This window comes from Nicotiana tabacum, chromosome 9 (assembly GCF_000715075.1).
Source record: "Nicotiana tabacum cultivar K326 chromosome 9, ASM71507v2, whole genome shotgun sequence".
Classification (NCBI taxonomy): Eukaryota; Viridiplantae; Streptophyta; class Magnoliopsida; order Solanales; family Solanaceae; genus Nicotiana; species Nicotiana tabacum.
In genome coordinates, this window is record NC_134088.1 from 107090120 (window position 1) to 107117682 (window position 27563).

A 27563-nucleotide genomic window follows, 5' to 3' on the forward strand; every position below is an offset into this window, starting at 1 on the left:
CTTTGAAAGCAAGGAATGTCCTAATCATGTGTACAAGCTTGACAGGGCACTTTATGGGCTCAAGCAGGCTCCAAGAGCATGGTATGAAAGATTATCAAAATTCTTGCTTGAGCATGGCTACAAGATATGTAAAATTGATAATACTTTATTCTTGAAAGAAAAAGGTAAAGATCTCTTGGTAGTTTAGATATATGTTGTTGATATAATATTTGGAGCAACTACTGATAAGTTAAGTAAAGAATTTGCTAAACTAATGGGGAGTGAATTTGAAATAAGTATGATGGGTGAGCTTAATTTCTTTTTAGGCTTACAAATTAAAAAAAAATCAAATGGAACTATGATCCATCAGCAGAAGTATGTAAAAGAGTTGCTTAAAAAGTTTAAAATAGAAGACTCCAAAGAAATTGACACTCTTATAGCAACAACCACAAAATTGGATGTAGATGAGCCTAGTTCATTTGTTGATAAGAAGATGTATAGGGGAATGATAGGCTCTTTGTTATACTCACTCCTAGCATACCTGACAATGTTTTCAGTGTAGGCCTTTATGCAAGATTTCAGAAAAATCCAAAGGAGTTTCACTTGACTGCTATCAAGAGGATTTTGAGATACCTAAAAGGCACCACTAACCTTTTTCTATGGTATCCAAAAGGTAGTAATTTCAACTTAGTGGATATGCTGATTATGCAGGTTTTCTTGTTGATAGAAAGAGCACCTCAGGTATGGCATATTTTCTTGGCTCATGTCTTGTGTCTTGGGCCACCAAAAAGTAAAATTATGTGGCCATATCTACTGCTGAAGTTGAGTATGTTGTTGCTGCCTCATATTGTGCTCAATTGTTGTGGATCAAACAACAAATAATGGACTTTGGAATTGATGTAGGTTGTATCCCCATCTTTTGTGATAACGCTAGTGCAATTAGTATGACCAAGAACCTGGTTCATCACAAGAGAACTAAGCACATAGATGTTAGGCATCACTTTTTGAGGGACAACTATGAAAAGGGTTTGATAACTGTTGAATTTTATGCTACTGACAAGCAAATAGCTGACATCTTCATAAAAGCTCTAAGTAGAGATCACATTGAAAGGAACGTGTTAGAATTGGGGATGATTAAGATCACCTAAAAGGAACCAGTTCTAACTCAAAAATATGGTTAGGAAATTTGTAAATTTTGTATTTAATTAGACTAGATTTTGCTCAGTCTCATATTTTTTCAAGTATACTCTTGTGCCATGTGATAAAATGTCTCATTAATCTCTAATGATATTATCTTTATTTTCTTGGGAAATTCAGACTTACACAAGAGATTTCTCAATGAAGAACCTCGTTCATCAAGATTACATGGTACGTACTCTCCACTCTGCATATTTTGAAATAATTATATTTGGATTATGATCAAACGGAGAGTCCCATTTAATCCTAACCTCCTTGAGCTTATCCGTTAAAAATGAACTTGTTTCATCCAAATAGAGTCCCAAAACGCAATAAGTGCATAGATTCTAGGGAGAGTCCTCAACTTCTCTTCAAACTGACTCCCAGTTTGATTAGACTCCTGAACTTCTGAAAAAGTTATCGTTACCCAATCAAAGTATATCTCTATAAATTGATTTGGCCTAAGTCATTTCTTCACTTCCAATCCACAACCGCCAAACAATTCTCTCTAATCTTCTCTTATCGTCCAAACGCACATAATCATCTTCTCTCATCCTCTAACCATAAATGGATAACACTTTTGAAAATCTCTCATCACCGCCCAAAGAATCCATACCCACTCCTTCAACCACACCGTCAACCACACCTATTTCTAAGAAAGGTAGATTTAAGATGATTGATCTAAAAGTAGTTGTTGGAGGAGAACAAATCAAGAAAATCAATGAGCAACTGAAGGCAAGTCATGTAGATGAAAAAATCTAAAGATTTCTTCAAGTATGCAACGGGGGGGAAGAAACTGTTTCGTCTGAAATAGAGGAGGTAATATCTGATCCAAATATTACATCTGAAACTATCTCTGAAGTTGCTGAGAATCTGAAAAATAGGTTTGAGTTGGTAGGAACCATGGCTGGGGTTGAAACAACTGAGTCTAGGAAATTGGGTGGTAAAAATAAAAAGAATAAAGAAAAAGAGAGTGAGGGTTCTCAAGGAGATGTGAGGGGAATGGCAAAATAAGTGGTTGAATCTTCACTCACTCTTGTTGGTTTGACTGAAGAAACAGGAGCTATGGTAGTACGGAGTGAGGAATCTGCTGGAGAAAAAGAAAGTGTGAGAGAAAAATGGGGAAGTGGGTCTAGAGAAGCTGATGAGGGGTTGGTAAGGTTGAGGAAGAGGTTCCAAGAACTTGTTCCGTCTGTGCACGAACCCCTCAAAGACCTATTGATAAGAGTGTCTGACAGTTACAATCCTAAAAGGAAAAGAGTTGGGGAGTTAAAATTCCCAGTATTGCGAGGGCAAACAAGAAAAGAAAGGTTGCCTCTTCTATCCTTGTAGTAACTCGTCCTATAAGAGGAAGAGCTACAGGGAGTCAGAAGAAGCAGAGTGAGGCTGAACTAGAAAAGGCCCTAGAAGAAAGTAAGAGAAAAGATTTTGTAAAGGGAAAGAAGAAGGTGGTTGAGCCTGTTGAGGCAGTTGAAATTGAGGAGATGGACCTTGTTCTTCATGATAAAGAGGAGGCAGAAGAAATGGAGGTTTTGACTCCAAAGGCAAATAAAATCAAGACTTCCACAAAGAAGTTTGTTTCAAAGATAGAGTATGCAGAGCCCTCTACCTTGGCTAAAAGAACCAGGTCTGCCTTGAAGTCTAGAAAAGTAAAAATGGTGGAAGAAGAAGAGAGTGAAGAAGAAGAAGAAGAAGAAGAAGAAGAATCGGATGCAGAGAAGGACAAGATGGATAAGTTTAGGGAAAGAACCATCTCGAAAGGTAGACTCATCGGGTACTTGGGGGAGGAAGGCATGATGATGTTGCTGGAAAAGTTACAACTGTAGGGTTGGAAGGACATGGTCCTTCATATGGATGGAAAACTTATCAGAACTGAGATTGTGGAGTTCATGGAAAATTGTGAGATCAAAAATAGCAGAGTCACCAGTGTGGTGAAGAGGGTGATAGTAAGTTTTGATGACAAGGAACTGGGAGAGATCTTAGGTGTACATGTTAAAGGGTACAATGATTACAAGAAACTCAAATGGCCAAGTTTAGAGAATCTCCCTACCTCCCTTGCTATTACAAGAAAGTTTGGTGACAATGAAGAAGAGCTCCATCCCAAGGCTATATACAAAAGTGAGATGAAACCACCCCACAAAGTGTTGTTTGAATTTGTTAATAAGGTTGTACTTCCCGGACAGGAAATAAGGCATATTGCCACATTTACGGACCTGGTGCTTATGTATGCTTGGATAGTGGGAGGCAGATCAATTGGCCTGGGTTTATCATCCAGCTTCTTGATAGGATTCTAACTGGCACCAAAACTCATGACATACCCTATGGTTTCATTCTCACAGTTGTACTTGCACACTTCAAATTACCCATCAAGAAATGGGAAGTTGGTACAAACAAGAATCACTTTGGGGCAAACACTTTGACTGCTTGTGACTATGAAGTCCACACCACTCCTAAAGAACCTGGTTCATCCAAAAAGGTACTTGTGAATAGCAAAGTGCGAGCCTTGGTGCAAGAAAGTGGGGCTAAGGATATTGAAATTGAAAGGCTGAAAAAAAGGTTGGCAGAAGTAGAAACTGAGAGAGATGCTCTTAGAGCTGAGCTTGCAAAGGAAAGGGAGAAGAATGATGGAATTCTTCATGATATGTTGAAACTGCTTCAAGCCAAGAACCAAGAACCTGGTCCTTCCCAGCCTTAAAATCTTCCTAGCCTAGTTAGACAAACCAGTGACCTGGATGGAATTTCTTTTTGATCTTTTTGCTCATGATCCAGTGTTTGTATTTTTCTTTATGCTGTGTGGATGACTAGTATCAATGATAATCAACTATTTTTGTGCTCTAACTATTTGTTGATGCTTCTTAGTTGACTAATATCATTAGATTGATAAATGATGTTTGACTCCATTATTGCATTTGAAGTAGCCTCAGTGGCCATGCGTAATTTCTATTAAAATTTGGTTATCTAACATAATTATGCAACTTTTCAATGATGCCAAAAAAGGAGAAGATATGTTGCTTCTTACTTTAGACTGTGATGTTTATAACCTAATGAACCTGGTCCTCGATGATTTGTGAATTTAAAATGAAAAGTGTTCTAACATTGTGTTGATGTTGAGCTGAGTTGACATAGGGCCTATGCTTATAAAAAGCACAGAGTTTGTCATCATCAAAAAGGGAAAATTTATTGTCCCAAGTAAAATTTGTTTTGATGATTAACAAAAGAACTCAGGCGTGAACCAGGTCCATACACAGTGTACACAGACACGGGCAGATTCGAGCATAAGGGATGCACGTGGAGGAGATAAGCTTAAGTTGTTATATTTGATATCTCCTTATCGAAAAGGTTGCATAAATGATAAGGAGAAGGACTCCTTACTCGAAGAGAACTTTATCCAAGATAAGGAAGGAGTTAGAAGTTGAAGATAACTAGAACTCTTCCACCTTGGAAGAGTATAGCATTAGAACTCTAGTTAATTCCTACTCTACTAACTCTATAAATTACAGGATGTTCTTATTCTACATGTACGCACAAAAGCTGAAGTTAAACGTGAGCTGAGAGGAAAATAGCAAGGCATTTTGCAAGCAATTCTTGTGTGATTCAAGTGTGCGAATCTGAAGCTACATGAACCAGATAGAAGAACCAGTTCCAAGTGTATGTCTTTTATTCTAGTTCAATTGTAGTAAGGCTTTTCAAATTGTACCTTTCAACTTTTAGAGGCAATTGTATTAGGTACTTTGAGTATTCAAGTTAGAGTTAACTTGAAGTTGTCACAACAGTTAGAGACTAGTTGCCACAACGGGATTAGAGGTAATCCTTAGGTTTACAAAAAAATTTGTAAATGTTGTTTTGGCTCAGTGATTTAGTGAAGTGTTAGGAAAAATCCTACTGAGTAGTAGGTCGTGATTTTTTCACTTTTTGAGCCGGGTATTTTTCACGTAAAAATAATTGTGTTCTTTACTTTTCGCATTTTTTATTTCCACAACAGTAGCATAAGGAACACATAGAAGAACCAGTTCCTTCTATAATCACTGCTCGCGAAAATTGGACACCACACAAATTATCCCCTCTCCCCCCCCCCCCCCTGTGTGGCATTGAAGTATAAAGCATCAATGATGTTTGAGAAAAACCTTATCCAATGTTCTGTAGCAAGAAAGTTGATGTTTACGACCATGGTGTTTGTGCTAGCTTATGCATACCTCGACTAATTTCACGGACGAACACTATAAATTCACAATATGTCTCGTACTGAAAGCTATAGTCTACATAAAATTAAACAAGTGTTATTATCCCCTAGCAAAAACCATGACTCACCAGCCATGGAAATTAATTAGCAGTTTTGTGATCCTCATATATGATGAATAACCAGATCTCAATTGCAATACAATATTTTAGAATATATCAAAAGCAATTTAGTAGGAACAATGAAATTAATCATATTGCTAAATTCAGATTTTCTTTCGGGAATAAATATTTCCAGCATCTGTTCTGCAATTAGCACATCTTTAGATTAAAACAAACCCCTTGCAGAAATCTTCAGATCGCAATTTCATATGGGAGAAATTATAAGGTAATAATAGTACCAAGCCAACTACAATATGACCAAAAGGTTTCATCACTTGTAACAAGTACCCCCAAAAAAAAAGAATAAAGCGAAACGAAATACTTCATCCTGTCCAAAATAAGTGTCATTTAATATTTAAAAATTACTGAATTACTTTTTATATCTTCTCAAATTATACTTTATCTCTCCTCAGAGTTTTCAAATCATTTAATTTTGGAGTACTAAGGAGAGATTTGGGGGAAAAAATAATGCTTTCTTGATGTCCTAAAGTGACACTTATTTTGAACTTGAAGAAGGAATTGTAAGTTTAACAAGGCGATGAACATGGCTCAAAGAGTACTACTCAAACATGGCTCCGCCGAGATATATTGAATAATAGTATCAGGTAAACATCTACTTTTCGGCTCATTATAAACAATTAAGCTGAAGAAATTAAAGGAATGACTAAAATATCCCAATTTGTTAAAAATAGTCTTTGTAGTGAATTATAAATGACAGCATCTACATGTAGTCTTCTTTCATGCATGAAAATGGGGTGTCAGTAAATAATATAATTAGTGATGTTTTTTGACTTAATGATCGTGTTTTTGAATTGCTTACAACTATTGATCAACCACCTAACCTTAAACATGGACAAAAGTGTGTTCATGTTTCATAATTCCACTAGCTAGTAAATTGATGCCCACATAGTCAACTAATTGGATTAATTATATTTGCTCTATCGGTGATTAATTTCACACATATCCCTGAAATTTTGATCACATCTTGATTTATCTATTATTTTACACGGTGTTAAACATGGCAGATCATCCGCTCTTGCTTAAAGTGCTTGATAAATTTCTCTTGCAGAGTCGAATTCAAGATTTTAACTTTATGGATTATAAATTTCTAAAACGACTTCAAGTGCTAACTATATATATATATATATATATATATATATATATATATATATTGATTTTCGGTTATACACTTAATATTCCTGAAATTGTAGTTCAATCAGTTAAAGCATTGCCCGGTCAAGACGGAAGCTGTGGATTAGAGGCTCGTCAATCTCTGATTCAATAAATATATCATTTCATCTCTATTTCATTCATTCTTGACCATAAAATATTAGTATAATAGAAAGGGTGTTGTTATTCAAGTCCGTCAGATAAAAATGGAATATTTGCTTTATTTTTCGTCAGGGGAGTGGGGATCGTGACATCGTGTTGGAAGTTGCTTTGTTTATTTTTTTCAAATAATGCAATAAAACAAGAAACAGGCCGCAACCGCAGCATGATCTAATTTCAACTGTTTGTTTTAGAAAGCCATAATTTAGGAGGACAATCTGCATATTTAGAAGACGATATGATCCTTTTGTTTGTTATATATACATAGTGGTTACGAAGAGGAAAAGAAAATTCATATACATATTTTCAGGAAATTTTTTTTTTCTCTTAGTAAAAATATGTTATCCTGTCTTATATCAAGGTACTTATAAAATTTTATTTTAGTTATCGGTTGACTATTTTTAAACAATTATTTTACTTAAAAGTCAGCATGTTACTGTTTACAGCGTACGGGAGTGATAATAAACATGAAAAGGAAGGTAAATAACCCATTACTTACTAGAATCTTACATAAATTTCTCAAATAAATCCCAAACTTATCAACGTCTAGCTATTAATCAATCATACACTTATCAAAACTAGCCAAACACATATAAACCCAAAGGTTCTTTCTCTCCAAGAATCACACACAAAGATCTCCTTCCATATTTTTAAGCGTGATTAGCAACATTAGATGCAAGACGAAAAGGAAATTTCATGGATGAGGTAGCAAATAAGGTGATGAAATACAAAATATATATATATACAAGATTCCAAAAATCTAAGTAAAAAAGTAAATTTTATAATCTAAGCAAAAAATGACCTTTTTTCAATGGGTATGGTTAAAATTCATTGAAAACATATAGATGAGTCAATATACAAATTTTAAGGAAGATTGGAGGTGATTTGGACTGATTTGGTATCAAAATTTGTAGTTAAAATCGAGTACAAAAAATTCTTATCAAACATGTATCACGCATGTATCTCACACACAGGTATACATGGATATACATGTGATACACATTTGATATAAATATGATACATATGTGATACACAAATGATACACAGTGTGATACACATATCATTTTTTATTTCGAATTTTCAATTCAAACCACCTCAAAACTCCACCAAATCATCCCAAAACTGAGATTCAAGCTCCTTAAGATTTACTCAATCTATTTTAATACACCGACTCAAAAGAAAGCAAAAATTTGACATGTTTTGGCTACAAATAGCTAATTGACTAATATTAGTAATATTTGGTTAATAAATCAAAGTTTTGACCAAAAGAAAAGGAATGCATATAAGAAAAAGATTTAAGTTTATAAAGAGCTTTTACACTATCACATGGTTTTATTAGTTGTAACGTATAATTTATAGAATATTGGAGATTTAACTTTATGATCCATTATAAATGTTATTTTAGTTATATGAAAACTACCGAAGCATAATATGAATAGTTATGCAAAATTTGAAACATCTGAAAATTTGCTATTTTAATGGAGTAACTATTTTTCATAAAAAATAGAAGTGCATTAAGATTACAATTTAAGAGAGAGCATCCGACATAAATACATATTGGTCAACCAATTCAACTAAATAGCAGGAAATGTTGTTAACATAGTATTTCATTTTCCATACAAGAGAAAAAGATAAGAACTCAACAACAACATACTCGGTATAATCCCACATAGTGGGGTCTGCGGAGGATAGTGTGTACACAGACCTTATCCCTACCTTGTGGAGATAGAGAGGTTGTTTGCAATAGACTCTCGGCTGAGGAAAGCCTAAGCACAACACTAATGAAAAGAAAAACGGCAAGAAATAACAGTAAGAAGATAATAACTCACATCGGATAATTAATACAAGAAATCATGAGTTAACTGATTCTAAGATACAGAAGGTACTCTACTATTCTCTCTTCCAGATGGAAAATGCAGCGCGCTATAGAAGAGGTCTGTGCTTCCCATACAAACTTACTATACATCGACGCCTTAAGCAGTGGAAGTCAGTTTAAAAATCACTTAGGATCTAACTTTAGCAAGACGCGCCCTTAGTTCTTCTAAGTCTTCCTCGTCATCAGCACCCTGCAAGAAATAACAAACCAATGGTCAATCAATTTAGTTCGGTTGATCACTACAATACGTCACAAGATGAGAGGACATACCTCTGCCTCCTCCACTGCCTGCGCGGGTTGCTTTAACTTTTGCTTTCGGACTGCTTCAGGAAGTTGTGCAGTAGTCTCACCAGCAATTGCAGTCAAAACCTTGTCAACTTCTTCTTCAATCTCGTCTTCTATGTCTTCTGAATCCAGGGCGCTGTCCACTGCATCATTTACCATTTCCTCCATCACACCAGCCTGCAATACCAAGAGATCGGGTAATTTCTAGTTAAAAAGAAAATGTGCGTGTGTGCGCGCACGCGTGTTGTGTGTGTGAGAGAGAGAGAAGCTTCTTGCGGGGGAGGCAGGCAATAGGACAGTCTATCATATAGAGATCAGCTTTCGTTTTTCTTCCACAGACAACTGTGCAACGTGTGAGCGTGAGTTGCATTCAATTTGGCATACAACCAATCACTGAAAGGAAAATAAGAGTCATGCTTTGGCAACTTCTATGATCTTCTACTTGCCCTCTAATGTTTTATTCAGCACAAAGAAGATTTTAGTATAAATTCAATATTTTCATGGGTAGAACTGACTATCTTCAACATATTTATGGAACGAACTATTGGATACTCATGCATCTGAGATCTTAAATAACCCAAAATGGCCGGAAAGGCCTACAAGTAATATCAACAAGCTCGTCTAACTGTTCGGAGAGTATTCTCATTCATGTTAACAATAATTCATACAATATCCCAATCCACACAAGAAACACCTAGTTTCTCCATGGAACTCCTAAAGAATAAGCGCACATGCTCTGTGAATTATGAAGGAATTCATAGTCATATACTATGTTAAATGAAACCATCAAAAGCCAGGTGCATCCACATCAATCTCACACGATCTAGGTGTGGGAAAGGAATAACGTACATAATTTGGCTGACTTCATGCTCACGCTGGGTTTTTTGGTTTTGATTTTCAGTTTTTATAAAAATTATATATATATATTCACATAAAGTGTTCGAAAACTTTGCTATTGTATGAGATATACTTATGGAATTAATATTAGGCATTTAAAAGGAACTTAATTATACTTGTTTTGGTTCAAAGACTTTTATTTAATAACTGAAATATAAACACACAACATACATATATACTCCATCCATTTCAAACAGAATGAAGAGGCTGAAAACGAAGGTCTCAAGCCTTCTCATTTACGGTCTCAATTGGAACTATTTCTTTCATTTTCTAAAGTAATATTTTCGTATTTAGAAGGGTGTAGGGGCAAGCCCATTATCAACCGAGTTTTGAACCGTGCACCTCTAGTCCTCCGGGATTTCTTAGTTAACAAAAAAATTAATATTTTCATATCTAATACTCCACTACATCAACAAGTACTATAAGTCATAATTCTTTAATTAATTAAAAACATTTAAGATAAGTTTGAAATAATTGTAGTAAAAGATTGTTTGATTCTCCAAATAGTAATGACATCAGATAAAATGAAGCAGAGAGAGTATATGATAAATATTCTATAATGTAAAAAATTAGTCGTATCTTAGCACCCGTACCTTTAACTCTAACATATCCCTGAATTCTAAGATTTATGTGATGACAAATCTGACTCCTAGATTTGTATCCTTATTTTATACCCACACCCTTGTCCATGTAACACAGGTCATATGCTGTTAATTTGCACGAGGAACAAGGAAATAAAACTTGACATGTGATATCTAAATATATATCCCCATTTAAGAAAGACAATTATAATCTAAAACACAAATTTGTGATCAAGTTACACAAGATTTTCAAAAACTAGTATAAGCATATTTACACATAAAGAAGCTGAAAATAATCGAAGGGGTACACTTGATGAGAGTATAAAATCTGACACCTAGAAATAGACTCACTAGAAAACTTCCTTAAGAAGTAATGGATTCCATATAGTATGAACACACAAAAAAATACAGCCAATAGCAAACAGAGAAACAATGATTCTGTTATGTTATCTAGCATACAGCAATATTTAAGAATTGGAATCAAACTGGTTTAAAGGCGATTCGCAACCAGGAGAAAAGATCAAGAATATCATTGAAGCTCAAAATGATAAAGCCAAATAGATATATACCTTGGTCATTTCTTTACTAAATTCCTGCATTGTCATAGCCACTTCTGGAGCCTTCATAAGATTATTGACGAGCTTCATGACTTCAGCACTCTTAGATAAATGTCCCACTGTTCGAGCGATAGCTGCAAAACCAATTACAAGTCAATGGGACACTGGAGAAGCCAACACATAAACTAATAAGTATAAATCAAGAGGGTTGGTTTCAATTTGTCGTCCAACCAGCAACAGTATATGGTTGTCTAGCTACAGACATTCTAATAGGTGCTACTTTCCTAGCTGCTGCTAACAACCTAAATATAGAATACAATCGATTTTGCCAAAACGACATCAAGATATTTTATTTTATCCAGTTATTCTGTGAAAATGAAAGTCCAATAGGTGCAACTTTCCTAGGTGCTGCCTCTATTTCATAGAATCATTTGAAAAGGCAGAATTCTATTATCAGTTTAGCCATAATAGCATCCAGTTGTCCAGCAAAAAATGAAATATTCATCTGTTGTTACAGAAAATCAAAAGGACAAAAAACCTAAGCAATCCTACTTCTTCTATTCATCTATATAAATAACAAACTACACACACTATGCCTCTTCAAACTCCATACATTACATTATATTAACCCCCCCCCCCCCAACCACCACCACCACCACAAAAAAAAAAAAAAACTCCATACATTATATGCAATGTTCTCAATGGATGCTCCGTCTCTTGTTCAATATATAATATAAGAGGCATAATGTATGTATTTTGTTATTTAGATATTGATTGTAGCAATCTTGATCAGGTTATGTTCTCAATCGATGCATACTGTTCATGTTCTCAATCGATGCATACTGTTCCCTGACAGCTTGCTCGTCAAGAAGAACTTAGAGGACCAAATGCACACTCCTGAATATAAAAGGGGGATAGACATATATACAAAAAGTGAAGCAAGACTATGATCATACCGACACTTTCTCCAAGGTGCATTGATATTGAATTCAACTGCGCCTTATTCTCGTACAATCGGTTCACAGTTCTTTTAGATCTCACAATTTCTTTCGCAAGTGACTGCGGTAAATACATCAACAGTCCGATATGAATAAGCAATAAGATACAAAAAACACCAAAATATGCCTCATAACCATATACAATATCAGTCTGAATTCAAGATATGCTCTTACCGTAAAAAAGAAAAAGAAATCATGGATAAGCACTAAACCAACTACTTAAATAGGCGTTCCTAAAAGTCTGGAAAAAAGCATAGTGGTTTGTCACATAAGCTGCCTAAGAAAGCTCCTAATGACACAAGACAAAGCACTTATCAACCACGTAGAAATCTTTCGATGATCCAAAACAAAATTTAAGAGAAGCTTCTTCTCTTTCTCATTTCGCCAACATTTAAAAGTATTGGAAAGAAAAATTACTCTTCATCTACTGATCTGAAATAACAAATTTTCAAACATATAATTAAGTTTATTTACTATTTCTTAGTTTACCAATGTTATAGACCTAGATTATTTCTCAGTTTACCAATTACCAACATATTTTCCAAAGTATCAACCTTTTTCTTTTTGATAGAGTAAGGTTCTAAAATGACAAAATTTAAAGAGCTTAATTTCAACTATTTCTCAGTCTATAATGCTACAGTCCTCAAATAAACATCAGCTTAGAAAAAATAGCAGTCATAACCAGCAAATAATTATGTGAATTTTTTTTTTTTTGTTTTAAATTAGAGAGTTCAAGTGAGAGCAGTAAATCACCTTGGCAGAACCCATATCATTTCTCTTTGCAGCTTCTTTAATTGCTTTCTGCACATTCTTCTCCTCTCTTTGTATATCTGATCAAAAGCGCCAAAAATCCACAAACCCAAGATAAAAAAATCGAAATTTACAATCACCCAAAAAAACCCCTTTTCCTTCTTGACTATGAAAAATTAAACAGAATGTGAGGGGGAAAAGAAAAACTTTTACCTCGGATTTGACGTTCAATATTCCGGCATTCTTGTCGGAGCCTACGTTGCCAATCCCTTAAAAGCTGTTGAGGGTTCGGTTTTGGCTTCAATATATTCATTACTTTCTCCATTTTTTTCTTTTGTGAAAACCCCTTCAAATCAAAAGGCTGCAAGGATTGATGAAGCTGAATAGATATTCTGATCAAACAAAGAACTTTTCTTTATCGCGAATTTGTTCTTCTGAATAGATATTGTGATCAAAGAATAATCTTTAAAATGGTCAAATATACCCTCAATTTTAGTATATTATTCGCATTTATCCTCTCGTATATTATCCAAACATATCTATTCTACCGTTTGTCAAACTTTTTAGAAATACCCTATTAAAAAAATATTTATTTATTTTTAAAACTCATTAATAACCCGTTAAATCATTTTTATTTACTGTACTTTTTCCTCACATATTAGTCATCTCTTTCGTAGTCACTTGTTGAATTCAAGAAGTTAAAAGACATAAAAATATCGATAACCATATATTCATTTATACATTGAGTCCCAATTTTTTTAATATTCTAATTGTGTGTTTATTATATTCTACCTTTTCTAATTTTTATTTTTTTCTTCTAACTTCTGACAAGAGTGGGTTGCTCTAGTGGTGAGCACCCTCCACTTCCAACCAAGAAGTTGTGAGTTTGAGTCACCCCAAGAGCAAGGTGGGGAGTTCTTGGAGGGAGGGAGACGAGGGTATATCGGAAACAGCCTCTCTACCTCAGGATAGGGGTAAGGTCTGCGTACACACTACCCTCCCCAGACCCCACTAGTGGGATTATACTTGTCTACCTTTTCTAATTTTCTTTTCTTCTAGCTTCTCTCTTTATTTTTTTCCACCATGTCACACTGTATCGAGTATTCACCATGATTTTTTTTCCACTATGACTTGAATATTTAAAGCATCTTATTAGGTTGACAGTTCTGAAGTCTTAAGGTAGCCATCGAGGTATTTCTTCCTCCAACAGTGAGCCTTTGTTGACGAGTATTCACGCACCATGATTTTCTTATTCTGCTTTAAACATTTGGGCAACAAGTAATTATTTCCAAATCACCCCTTACGAACCAAAGTTAGATTCCAAGATATAGGATGGGATAGTCAAAATTCTTAGTAACAACTGAACTTATAATGAATAAAAATTATAAAAATAATTAGAGGAGATTCAATTTAATATCAAGCTACAGTGCGAGGAATCCATCAAGAATGAAAGAAAGTACACCAACAAGTTGGAAAGCAACTTAACAACCTAAGTATACTAACTTAATGTATTAACCAAACACAAGTACTATTAAAGTATATATATCAGTTGTTACCAACATATAAACCAACTGTTAAGTGTGAATTACATTAGACAAAGGGATACCATATTATAATCACACACAAAAAACAACCAAAAGTGATAACACGACGTCATAATGCCACCATGAATAACTAATAACCAAAAATATAAGTTCTTACTAATCCTACTTCCACCATCATTCTCGGTCTCTCTCTAAATGAATAAAATGTGTTAAGATGTCTCAGAAATCTAGGTTCTGTATTTTTAAATGATGGGTTTAACGGGTTTGGGTTAATGATTTTTTTTAAATGATTATTTTATTAATTTGGTGGCTTTCCGTTAGGTGAAAGGTATTTTAAAATAGTTTGGCTAGCGGTAAGGGTAAATATGGTTTCATAGTATAACAAGGGTAGATATGAACAATATACTAAAGTAGAGGGTATATTTGGCCCTTTTCCCTTTCAGTTATTTAAGAGGTCGTTTGGACATACGAAAATTTTCACTTTTTTTCAAAAATAAATTATTTTTTTCGAAATCAGTGTTTGACCATGAAATTTTTTAAATTTTCACTTGAAGATGAATTTCAGATTTTTTCGAAAATTTTAAAAACTCCAAAAGATTGTTTTCCAAAAATTTTACTTCAAATCACTCATAAAAATTCAAAAACAGCCAAAAATTGTATTCATGTCCAAACACAACTCTAACTTTCAAATATCATTTTCATTAAAATTTATAAGTAATTCTTATGTCCAAACGCCCGCTTAGATTCGCTGAATAAAAAGTGGACAAAAAAAAGTGATTGCCTTTAACCCAATAGATAGAAGGCTGTAGCGGTGGAGGAAGGCAAAGTTAGTCGTGTGATGAGAGGTCTCGCTTGGATCTCACGCGTGGGTTTCAACTTTTTCTTTTTTCTATAGGCCAAATACATAAATATCCTTAAAGTTGTCACCAACTTTCAATTTAATATCATAATTAAGGTTTATATTCATTAGACACTTCAATACGATTTAGGATGTGTTTGGTATAACGAAAAATATTTTTAGTAGGAAATATTTTTCGAGAAAATATTTTCTTGAAAAATAAGTAATAATCTTATTCATTTTTCGGTGTTTAGTACACAAATTAAGAAGAATAACTTCTCAAGAGTATTCATAAATAATTTAAATACAATAAACATGAAGTCATAAACTTTCGAACCAACAAATTTTCGAACCCACAAATTTCATAAACTTCCGAACCGTTAAACTTTCGAACACGTGAAATTTCGAACCCGTAAACTTCCAAACACATAAACCTCCGAACTCATAACTTTGGAAGTTGTAAAATTTCGAACCTGTAAACCGAAAGATGAAAAAACTAAAACTGAAAATATATATATTTTTCCCGTTTCCGCGGGGGGGAGGGGGGAGAGGGGGAGGGGGGTTGCAGAAAAACGAAAAAACAGAAATTTGAAATTACAAAATAAAAGTTTTAAAAAAACTTTTTTTGCGGGGTGGGGGGCAGTGGGGTAGGGGTGCAGAAAAACAGAAAATTGAAATTTTAAAAAAAAAGTTTTAAAACAAAACTTTTTTTTGTGCGGGGTGGGGGGCAGTGGGGTGGGGATGGGTGGTGCAGGAAAAAAAAACAGAAAATTAAAATTTTTTAAAAAAAAGTAAATATTTTTTTGGGGTGGGGTGGGGTGTAAGGTGGGTGGTGACGGAAAAAAAAACTGAAATTTGAAAGGAAAAAAAGAGAGTTTTAGAAAATGTTTTCCCTTCTCTTGATGAGGAAAATATTTTCCTCCAATTGGAGGAAAATGAGTTCATATGGAAAATATTTTCCAAAACATTTAAACCGACCAAACATGAAAAAATTAAAAAATATTTGCCGCAAAATATTTTCCATCATACCAAACACACCCTTAAAGTATACCTATTATACACAAAATACTAACATGAGCCGTATGTCTAAAGTTTAGAACTTCAGACCCGCAATTTTTAACTTCCGACCCACGAGTCTAAAGTTGAACTTGAAGCAATTAGACTTCAATTTTTTTATAAAACTCGGTTATTCTTTAAACATGCGTCTTAAATACGGCTATTTATGCACTTGCCCTGGTATTATTTTGGGATCTAAGCACAAATAACTGGTCGAATTTATTATTTTTTCGTGCTAATGGAATATGCTAACTATACATAGTTATACATATACTCTATTATTAATTTATCAAGCGTACATATATTATACATATATCAATTATTTTTAGTTTAAACGGTTGAGTGAACGGCTATTTAGGTCAATTCTTCATGTTACCTGAACTTTGATTCACAAATCCTTGATAGAATTGGCCCAAATAATGTACGCAGGCCTAATTATACAAGAGGGGCAATCTCTACTTGAATTTCCAAGGATAAAAGCCTAATAACTTGAAAACCAATTAGAAACAACAAGAAGGGCTGCGCAACAAGGCCCTAAAGAAACAATGGGCTATCGACCTGTGAATTGCTTCAATCGAAATAAAAGTTTTTTTCGGAAAATTTTATGGCATAAAAACATAAGAAGAAAACGAGTGATACATGTTTAACTTATGTATTGTTTTTTAATTATTTTAAATATTTTAATTTTAATTTTAAAATATTAGATTGATCTAATCTAATTTAACTTTGAAGTTTAATCGTATTAACTCTGAAAAAGGGAAACACGAAACTAAAAAGGAGAGGGAGTATAGCAAATTGAATCTTATTCCAACTTTGGGTAACGTTAATTCTTAGGAAGAATGGCATTTACTAGTAATTTTTTGAATCTTCTTCCAACTTCCACAAAAAAGAAATCTAAGAGAAAGACAAAACTTAAAACTAAAAAACTTATTCAATTACAAAATTTCAGTTGGTTAGAGCATCATCTTTTGCTTTTTATTCTTTCTGATCTCATGTCATTTTTTAATTCTAGCAGCATACATGCTCCTTTCTCGTCCTCTCATTTGGGATTTGTTTATATACTTCTTCTCCCCATGTAAAAAGAAGAAAAAAAAGAAAAGAAATTTCAAACCCTCTACCGACAAATACAAATACATAACAGAAACTACCCCAAAAAAATACATCCAATTCTTTATCTAATCCTTTTCTCAGCAAAAAAAAAAGAAAAGAAAAATGAAGAAACTTTGTTAGCAACTTTTTTGTTTGACTTCCATATCTCTTTTATGCAATATGCATGTCATGCCATGCATTTAAAAAGAAACTTTTGATCTCTTTAGTCATTATATATCATCGAAAGTCAAATGATGTTTTTCCAAGTTATTGAATTGGTAATGGTACGTACTACATATTTTCTATGCATGGGCCTATTTGTATTCCGTCGACATCTCATTCATAAATGCAAATTGGGAAATAAAATCATACTCATTAGATATATATAGGGCAAAAGTAATGAATTCAGTGAAATAACGGGCAACAGACGAATCCAAGTTTACATATCTCCTCTCCCCACTCCCACCTGCCACCCCCAAAATATCAAGAGAAAGAGAAGGACAAAGAAAAAGAAGACAATAACAAAATCAAGTCTTGTACTTTAATTTGGTTGCTTTAGAGGAAAGTTGAGCCCTTTTTACTGTTAATGAAAGCTCTCGGTTCTCGTTCTGAGAATGAAAAAATTAAATTCCAATAGGAGGTGATTTCTCATTTAACGAGCCTTATACGACGCGATGTCATCGATTGAGACTCCAAAAAAGTCTTTTTGCCTATTGCATGAGCCATGCATAATTAATAGTCACCTACTACCGGGAGAAAAAGAAAAAACAGTCAAGTAGGGTTTTGTTTCTTTTTTCGTCGCTATTATTTATTTGTTAATATTATATACAATAATATATAAAATCAAATACCAAATGATTGAAGAGGTAATTAAATTGCAAGGTGTTCATGATAAAACTTAATAGTGCACCTGCCAAAACTGACAGTAGCCTAATACGTCATGACCTAACAATTCTAACCTCTATATAAATTATTATTCTTGTATCGTCAATAGAGCTGAATAATATGTAAGATCTACTATATAGAATTAGAGCGTATCACCTATATAAATGTTGGAAGGCCCACACATGTCATCATTTCAAAATTTAGGCAATTTTGTATTTTTATTTTTATTTTTTTTATTTTTTGGTTATAGGAACAAATGGAATTAGCAAGGATTAGAAGCATACAATGAAAAAGAAAGAAACACAAGAAAATATAGCAAAGTTGCAACCAGTGGTGTACGCTGATTTTTTCATAAGCGGTGTCACAATTTGAAGAAATGAACAAATAAATAAATTATTGTAGTTGTAAGCGGTGTCATTTTCTATATTTATCCTTAATATTTTTATTTTTCTTATACATAACTAGTAAAAAAATTCGGCGAAGCGGTGTCCCGTGACATCGCATAGAACAAGGTGTATATGCCCCTGGTTGCAACGAACTAATTCAGAATTTAGAGTCAATAAGTTTGGAGTAAGTGTTACTACACGCATGCATTTATATACATTTTGTTTTTATACTTTTTCACATCTATTTAGAGACGATATAAGTTGAAGCTAGTAGGTGCGATTACACCTATTACTATTATGTTTGAAATTTGATCTACGACTCATCTGCAGGTACAGAAACATATAATGATGAGGTATAGATTCGGAAAGATCATATATTTATGAAGTTAAGTAGTGATTTACATTAAATCTTTAGTAGATTACGTGAAAGCAACCTTCCAATTTAAATCCATCTTCTTTCTTTTCTCAAAAGATTTTCCTCCACATTGTCCTTATATATAATGATAAATAAATCACGAAATGTTAGGCTTTTCACAATTATTTACTAGTTATGATTAACCTTTTAAATATATACTATTAGGTTTTTGATGAACATAAATTTAGGCTTTATGCCGTGAATCTTTTTAGCATCCTGCACCATCTTAAGTATGATATATATATATGAGCAAATTAAAGCAATCATATATTAAAGCTTCTGTGAGGAAAATTATAATTAACATCAATAAATATAATCGGAAAGCTTCTATACCTTTGTCTCATTTCATAACATTCCGTAGATTTCGCCTAAATACAATATAGAGACATTTTCACCAATTAATTCTTGCTGATTATCTGCAAATCTTGTCTGCTCCAAATCAAATCTTTTCTGAAGCCCCACGATGTAATGATGAATATATATATATATATATATATATATATATATATATATATATATATATATATATATATATATATATATATATATATATATGTATGCCAGAAAATTAAAGAATCACGATCAATGAATTTTCAAAAAATCTTTCATTTTTATTTCTTTTATTTTTTTTAAAAAAACTTTTCTTTTCTAGGGTATAAGATCACAAATGGCTAGTTTGATCGAATTACATCAATCGACATCCTACAAGTACTATTTTCGAATATTATATATCAAGTGATATTTATTTAATAAACATATTTAATACATATTATACTTATATATTTTTCAATTACAGTTATAATTTAAAAAATGAGAGAGATTTCAGCGTCAATTGTGTGCGCCAGAAATATTCTATATGAGTTCCTATAACTACTTCAAGTTAATACTAAAAAATAATAAATGAGTTTTACTAGGATTATATATATATATATATATATATAATTAAATTTTGTAGAAACTATCTACACACTAGTATGCTATGTGTGATCATATCGTAGTTGTTCCTATTAAACCTTCACCTTTTCTAGATGCGCTTTTACATTCTATGCAGTAAATTTGTACTACTAAAATCACGACTAATATATAACCTTAAAACCTATATTTTTATTAAAATCCTTTAATGGAAATTTCATGGACGTACTCCCCATATAAATTCACAAAAAGTCAAACAGAAAAAGAAAAAAGAAAAAAAGGAAAAGGAAGAAGCTAAGAAGATGAGGCTCTAAAAAGGATGTCGCATACTTTCGAGTAGGGGTATACAAAGGTCGGGTTGGTTCGAATTTTTTAGTTATCAAACCAAACTAATTATATCGGGTTATTAAATATAAAGATCAAACCAAACCAATAAAATCCGGGTTTTTAAATCTCGGTTTTTTGGGTTCGTTGTTTCGGATTTTTTTTCTTCATAAAGTCTTCATAGCACAAAACATAGAATTTGTGCTCCAAATATTTCTTTAATCCTAGTAAGACAGAACTATATAAGGTATTTTTTTAATAAAATAACATAAACATGAGATGATTCATGGCATTGTACTAAAATATTCAACAATAAAGATAAGAATCGCATAAAATAAATATTATTAATAAGCCATAATGAAAACAAACATAATTTAAAATTACTAATAAGTTGCTAAAATAAGTACAACTAATAAGTACTATTATTTACATGACTAAACACTAAAAGAAAAATAAGTTATGCATTTTATCTAAACCATGGAAAAACTAAAAAAATAGATACAATTGAATTGAATGTCTTTTATTATCATTAGTATTGATTTGATTTTGGTTTAATTTAGAATTTATTTGAGTTACTGATATTTATGGACTATAAAGCTTAATGGAGCATCCAAAAATTTTTAGTCCAAGCTTGAAATAATACGTTAAAAGATAAAATTATGAAAAAACTTAAGAAATAGTATTTATAAATTATACTACAATAAATATTTTCATGTATTAAATATATTTAAAACTTCTATACATATAATGTCGGGTTGGTTTAGTTTCGGTTTGACTTTTTTAGTTAAAACCAAACCAAACCAAATATCGTCGGATTTTTTTTTCCAACACCAAACCAATCAAACCAAACCATAGTCAGGTTATTTTTTTCGGTTTGACTCGAATTATCGAATTGGTGCGATTTGTCGGTTTCATTCGTAGGCCCTACTTTCGAGTCATAAATGTAGAGATCCATTATATTAATGTAAGTGGAAATAGGAGGAAAAATTGCCATTTCAACCTTTAGAGCTGTTTATTGTTTAACTTCTCAGTTTACTAGAAGTTTCTCCATTTCAAAGAGTCCGTTTGGCCAAACTCTCAACAATTGCTTGTTTTGAAAAGTACTTTTGTTCATAAGTAATTTTTGAAAAAATAGTTTTGGAGAGTAGCAGCTTGTGTTTAGTTAATTCATTTGAGAAATATTTTTTGTAATATTTAATAAGCAACTTATGTTTGCCAATCTTTTAAAAAAGTATTTTTAAGTGTCAAATTGCGAAAAATGACAGTAAATATACAACTAACAATTAGTATTATTTAAAAGAGAGAAATAAATTTAATTATTTATTATAAATAATTCATTTAATTTTTTATTTGTAAATGATAAGTTCCAGGGTCAATTGGTTTTGTAGCCCATTACAAACTTGTATTTAGTTTTATGACCCCATATCTTTTTTATACATGAGAGATTTGCTTTTACACATAAGAGATCTTTCTTTTACACGTAAGAGATCTAAAAAAAATATTTTCTTAAATTCAACATTGTAAAAAGTCATGAAGACCTAAAACCCCTGGGTTTTTTTTTCAATTCAGTTGGCACTCCAAGTTTGATAATATGTTGATAAAAATTGAGCAAGTAAACATGGCCAAAACGCAAATCTCATCGTAGACAAAAAAAATATTAAAGTGATGTTATTTCGTCTATCAAAGTTTGGCGGGCAAACTATTTAATATTTATGCCGGTAAAAAATAACAAATATTTGATAGAATAATCGAGATTAGTGCAAGCTGTCCTGAACACAGTTATATAATTTTTGGCCAAAAAGGCCTCTAGAAGTGTCGGCAAAGGAGGACCCAAATTCGTAGCAAATCAGTGTAAGTAGGCCATTGCTAGAACAAACCATTTTTGTCTCAATCCTTACACTACCCTCTGTCGCTGTGTATGCTCTTGAAAAATTATACATATTTAACAGTGTTTTGAAAGGTATAGCCCACCAAATTCAATGATTTTAATCATTCTGAGATGCTACTTTCGTACTAAAACAATTATAATCCAAGATCCTTTTATTTATGATTAGGGCATCTTTGTCTATGCATAGAAAATTCTGGGGTATTGTTGTGCTTTTTCGTCCTTTTTATAGCAATTTTTGCACTGGCACACTGGAAAAAGAAAATGGAATTAATTAATTAGCTCAGAACTTCTAGTCTAAATTGCCTAATTCTGTCACTAGACATTAGTCCTGAGCTAAAACAAGTTCTTTTTTGTCCATGCAGAGGAAATTTAGCTTTTGTAGGCAGACTTGCTCGCCTAATAAATTCAAGAAATATGTGTAATGGTCTTGTGTTATTGCACCACTTGCATTAAAAATTTTAACCTAGGATGTTGAAATTCATGTCCACTAAATTGATTATCAACTTTATCCCGAAATATTTAATGACAAAATAGGCACCCCCCTCTCTAATGGGGGGTGGTGGAGGGGGGACCAAGTTGAGTAACATCACTGTTGTAAAATCCTTAGTTCCATTATTGACTATAAAACTAATTAAGACCATGTTCGATTAAGCTTCTCCAATTCAAAGTTAAATAGTTTTGCCAAACTTTTAGAAGGAAAAAAATATTTTTGAGTAGAAGTAGAAGCAGTTTTGAAGAACCAAAAAAGATATCTTCTCTCCTAAAGCACTTTTTTGAAAAATACTTTTGAAAAAAATACACTTAGAAGCAGTTTTTAAAAGCTCTATGAAACACTAATTGTTGCTCAGAAATATTTTTTAAATTAATTAGCCAAACACAAACTATTTCTCACCAAAAATATTTTTGTGAAAAACACTTTTGAAAAAAAAAAATCTCAAAATAAATTATTTTTGCAGCTAACAAACTATAAGTTCTAATCAATACTTCCACGAAATCTCTAGTCTCATTTAGAAGCAAATTACCTGAATTCCAGGTGAATGCTCCGTATAGACAGGCAACTTAATTAGATCCCCATCATTTGGGCGTTTGGAGATGAATTTTTTGAACAATATATTGGGTTTCAATCTCTACAGGTAATACAACCACTTAGTTTAATCTAAAGTTAGGTCATTAAAGAGAGGAGGAAAATGCATTTTAAACATGCTTTTCAAAGCAATGTGACGAAGATTGTTGAAGTGCATATATGATCAGTAGAACGTATAAATGCTCCACATTTAAGGATTGATCAGTTGATTATGTAGATTGAATATATGTGGACAAAAGATATTTGCGAAATTTCAATGATATTTCTTCTTAGTTAATTAGATTTCGCTTTTTTCAATAATGATATAGATTTAGTATTGATATTAAGGAGTTGCTTTTACACAATGTTCCAAAATGGGACAGCACAAGAAAATAATGGATCAACGGATAGAATGTTGGCATACACTTTAGAATGAGAGAAGGAAATTGAAAGTAGCACTATACAACAATTTCATTAATTACCAATTATTTGTTCAGATTATGATAAAATAAAATAATGATAGAGGATACACCCAAAAAAAAAAATACTATATCCTTTTGAAGAAAAAAAAAAAGGTAGAGGATACACCAAATGGATATATACAAAATAATGTCAACTCCGAGTTATAATAATTAAAGCATAATATTGAAAAGGAAAAAAGAAAAAGAAATGTGAGTATGTTTAATTTGGATAGAAGGCAAAGCTAAATGAAAGTCATGTTTAATGTGGAAAAGAGTGTTGATGTAAAATGTTTGTCGCCGTAAGAAATGGCAGTGCCATAAAGAAGAAATCGAAACCGAAAAAGAGGATATATATATAGGGTAATAATAAAAATGTAATTATGAGGAAATGAAAATGAAAAATGAAAAGAAAAAAGAAGAATACCACTTATGACAATTCCTCCTCCATCTTCTTTGTTTTTTAGCTTCCCATAACGAGAAATCCTAACCAACTAATTTTTGCTGATGAATTTAAGAAGGAAAAAAAAAAGATATACTACGCATATCACTTTTTTTTTTTTTTTTAAAAGAAGAGGTTTCTATTATATTAGAGGTTCAAGGAAGAGAAAAGGGAAGGAACAAAAGAGGGATATATAGTAAATATTGAATAAACCACACTTGTTTTGTGAAAAATTCATGGTGATTCGTTAGATTATGAGTGTTAAACGGGTGAACTTACACACATTTAATGTTTATGTCAACATATACGTACTCACCCCATTAAATTACTTAATCATAAGAAAGTAAGAAATATATAATTTAATATAAATATCGGGTACAGGTAAAATTTTAGATATTCCTACTTTATATACTTGAAAAATGGCTTGATTTTGCATATTCATGAAAAGGCATCACAAAATTGTTCCTTTATATTTGTCTCTATGCATAACTCCTTATCAATTCATTTTCTTTAGTGGGACCTCAATCTTCTTATTTATACTCATCTCTATGTGTTCTTCTCCCTTCAATCTTACAACACTTCAATTCTATCATCATCTCAACACCAACACCAACACCAGTGTCTCTAAATTAAAGCACTCATTTTTATCCACATTAATTGATTATATTTCTTCCCTTTCTAATTATGGCTAATTTATTCCTTCTTTCTTTACTTCTCATTTTCTTGTTCAATTCAAGCAATGCTCAGGGTCCCCTTTCTCCTGGCTACTATCCTAGTTCTAAGGTTCAATCGTTAGGGTTTAACCAGGGTTTTAGAAACCTTTGGGGTCCTCAACATCAATCTTTGGACCAAAGTGCTTTAACAATATGGCTTGATAAAACCTCAGGTCTTTAGTTCTTGTCTCTCTTTTATATATTCGTATGCATTATTATACTTATTAATTTTTGCAACTAAGTTATATACACCGATCATGATCAATGCTGTTTAACCTGTCATAATATACTAACTATCACTTTTATCGTAGAGATTTATTTACATTATAAGCGATATTTGATCGTGTGTAAATATCTCTTTTCATCATCCTTGCTCGAATTCTCCAAAAATATCATCGAGCGCGTGTTGGATCCTCCAAAAGGGGTATATTTTTGAAGGATTCGATATGGGTGTAACAACATTTTAGAGGGTACCCACAACATAGCCCTCCACTAGAATTTTTCTAATCACATCTTCAATTTCCTTTATATTGCACATCTTTTTTGAATAGCCTCTCATATTTCTAATTTCTTGGATTTTCTCGTGTATTTTAATTACAGGGGGAAGTGGCTTTAAATCTCTGGAAAATTATCGTTCCGGTTATTTTGGCACTTCTGTGAAGCTACAACCTGGTTACACTGCTGGAATTATTACTTCTTTCTATGTGAGAACAAATTTAATAAATTTTTATTTTTATTTTTTATATATATAATACTAGTCATTATTTTTTTTTCCTCCTGAATTCTGTGGTAGCTTTCAAACAATCAAGATTATCCAGGGAACCATGATGAAATTGATATTGAGTTTCTTGGAACAACGCCAAATAAGCCTTATACTTTACAAACAAATGTATACATCAGAGGAAGTGGAGATGGAAATATTATTGGGAGAGAAATGAAATTTCACCTTTGGTTTGATCCAACTAAAGCTTACCACAATTATGCTATCCTTTGGGATCCCAATGAGATCATGTTAGTCTTTTATTTAATTGTCTATTTTAGTCTTTTTTATATTTTTCTTTTTCCATATCGTTTTTATCAACTTTAAATCAACATCATGCATGCATGTATATATACATATATAATTCATATGACGTATTTGATTCGTCTCATACATGATAGGCAAAAAGAATCTTTACAACGTTTGAGTGATATGATAGCGTAAAAATTCTTCAGTGTATAGTAATTAACTCCACAAACAAAAATTATCACATGATAAGAACAACATATATAATTCCATATAAAGGTGTAATTCATGTGTGTTTAACAGTATGTTGTCGACTACAAAATGGTTGAGATTAATTTAAAGATTGACAAGCAACTACTCAACTAGACATAGAATTGAGTAAAACTCAATAGCAACAAGCCAAGAGATATTGATATGTATCTATCCATAAAATATATAGTTATGCTATTTTTGTCAAATATCAAAAAGTATTCTCATTCATTAATGTAACTCACTTTAGGCCCCATGCAAATGTTTTCTTTTACTAGTTGTTTTTTTTCTAACGTGTCTTTGCTATTGTTTTCTTTGATTTTGACTTGTAGATTTTTTGTCGACGATGTTCCAATCAGAAGATACCCTAGGAAAAATGATGCTACATTTCCACAAAGACCTATGTATGTGTATGGTTCAATTTGGGATGCTTCATCTTGGGCAACAGAGGAAGGAAGAATTAAAGCCGATTATCGGTACCAACCATTCGTCGGAAAATATAACAATTTTAAAATTGCTGGTTGTACAGCTAATGAGAACCCCTGGTGCGGACGCTCGCCCTCCAGCTCTCCGTCTAGAGCTGGTGGGCTGAGCCGCCAACAAATAGCGGCCATGCTATGGGTGCAGAGGAACTATAAGGTGTATGATTATTGTCGGGACCCTAGGAGAGACCATACTCACACTCCTGAGTGTTAGTACGATTCGTAAAAAGAAAAAAAGTAAATTGCATAAAATTTCATACTGTAAGTGAATATAAGTTAAATTCATAAATAAAAGGAACGAAGAGATTTTGTTTTGGAGTGCCTTGAGATGGTCCTACTTGTTGCCGATGAATAGTTGGAAAGAGTAGTTGAAGCGTCCAAGTCTCCAAAGGATTTCAATGTGGATTTTTACTTTTGTTTTCTTGAAATTTATGTAAGTGTGCATTGAACATGTTTCATTTAAGTTTCAGGGGGAAAATTTGTCAAGAATATTGAAGAAAAAGTGAAGTTGATTTTGCCCCACTTGGGATATGATTTTTGGTCATTTCACCAGAATTGTCTTTCAATTGTACTTTATCATTGATTAAATGTATTTGGTTTTTTAATATATGATTGGCAAAAAAAAAAAATATCACATACTCAAAAATTAAAAAAAATCGAGTGTTATATTTTCAATTTCCAAATCGCTCCTTCTTGTCCAAGTTGATGACCAAAAGCTTTGAAATAAGCAAACTTGATATATAGTGTGTGTTTGGTACGAAGGAAAATATTTTTCGGAAGATTTTTTTAATTTTTTTATGTTTGGTTGGCTTAAATGTTTTAAAAAATATTTTCCTCGTGAACTCATTTTTCTTCAATTGGAGAAAAATATTTTCCCTACCAAGAGAAAAGAAAATATTTTCTAAAATACTTTATCAACCTTCCCACTCTATTCTCCATTCCCACGAACCCACCCCACACCCACACCTAACCCACCCCACCCTTCCCTCCCCCTCCCCACCCTCGCTCCCCACCACACCCTAAATAAAAATATTATTAATAGTACTT

The 27563-nt window shown here is 32.6% G+C and overlaps 2 protein-coding genes across 2 annotated transcripts; one reads left to right on the forward strand and one right to left on the reverse strand.

Annotated features, from left to right (window-relative positions):
- Positions 1-8626: 8626 nt before the first annotated feature.
- Positions 8627-13223, reverse strand: LOC107817238 (vacuolar protein sorting-associated protein 24 homolog 1). The gene is made up of 6 exons (XM_075221997.1): positions 12980-13223; positions 12770-12846; positions 11975-12077; positions 11031-11152; positions 8969-9160; positions 8627-8888 (listed from the first exon to the last, which is right to left on the reverse strand). Exons 1-6 carry the CDS (start codon positions 13089-13091, stop codon positions 8826-8828), a joined length of 669 nt encoding a protein of 222 aa, XP_075078098.1. The 5' UTR covers positions 13092-13223; the 3' UTR covers positions 8627-8825.
- An 11358-nt stretch (positions 13224-24581) lies between these two features.
- Positions 24582-27123, forward strand: LOC107817239 (xyloglucan endotransglucosylase/hydrolase protein 31-like). The gene is made up of 4 exons (XM_016643035.2): positions 24582-24952; positions 25380-25483; positions 25573-25790; positions 26367-27123. The coding sequence occupies exons 1-4, from the start codon at positions 24751-24753 to the stop codon at positions 26728-26730; spliced, it is 888 nt and encodes a 295-aa protein (XP_016498521.2). The 5' UTR covers positions 24582-24750; the 3' UTR covers positions 26731-27123.
- The last annotated feature ends 440 nt before the right edge of the window (positions 27124-27563 follow it).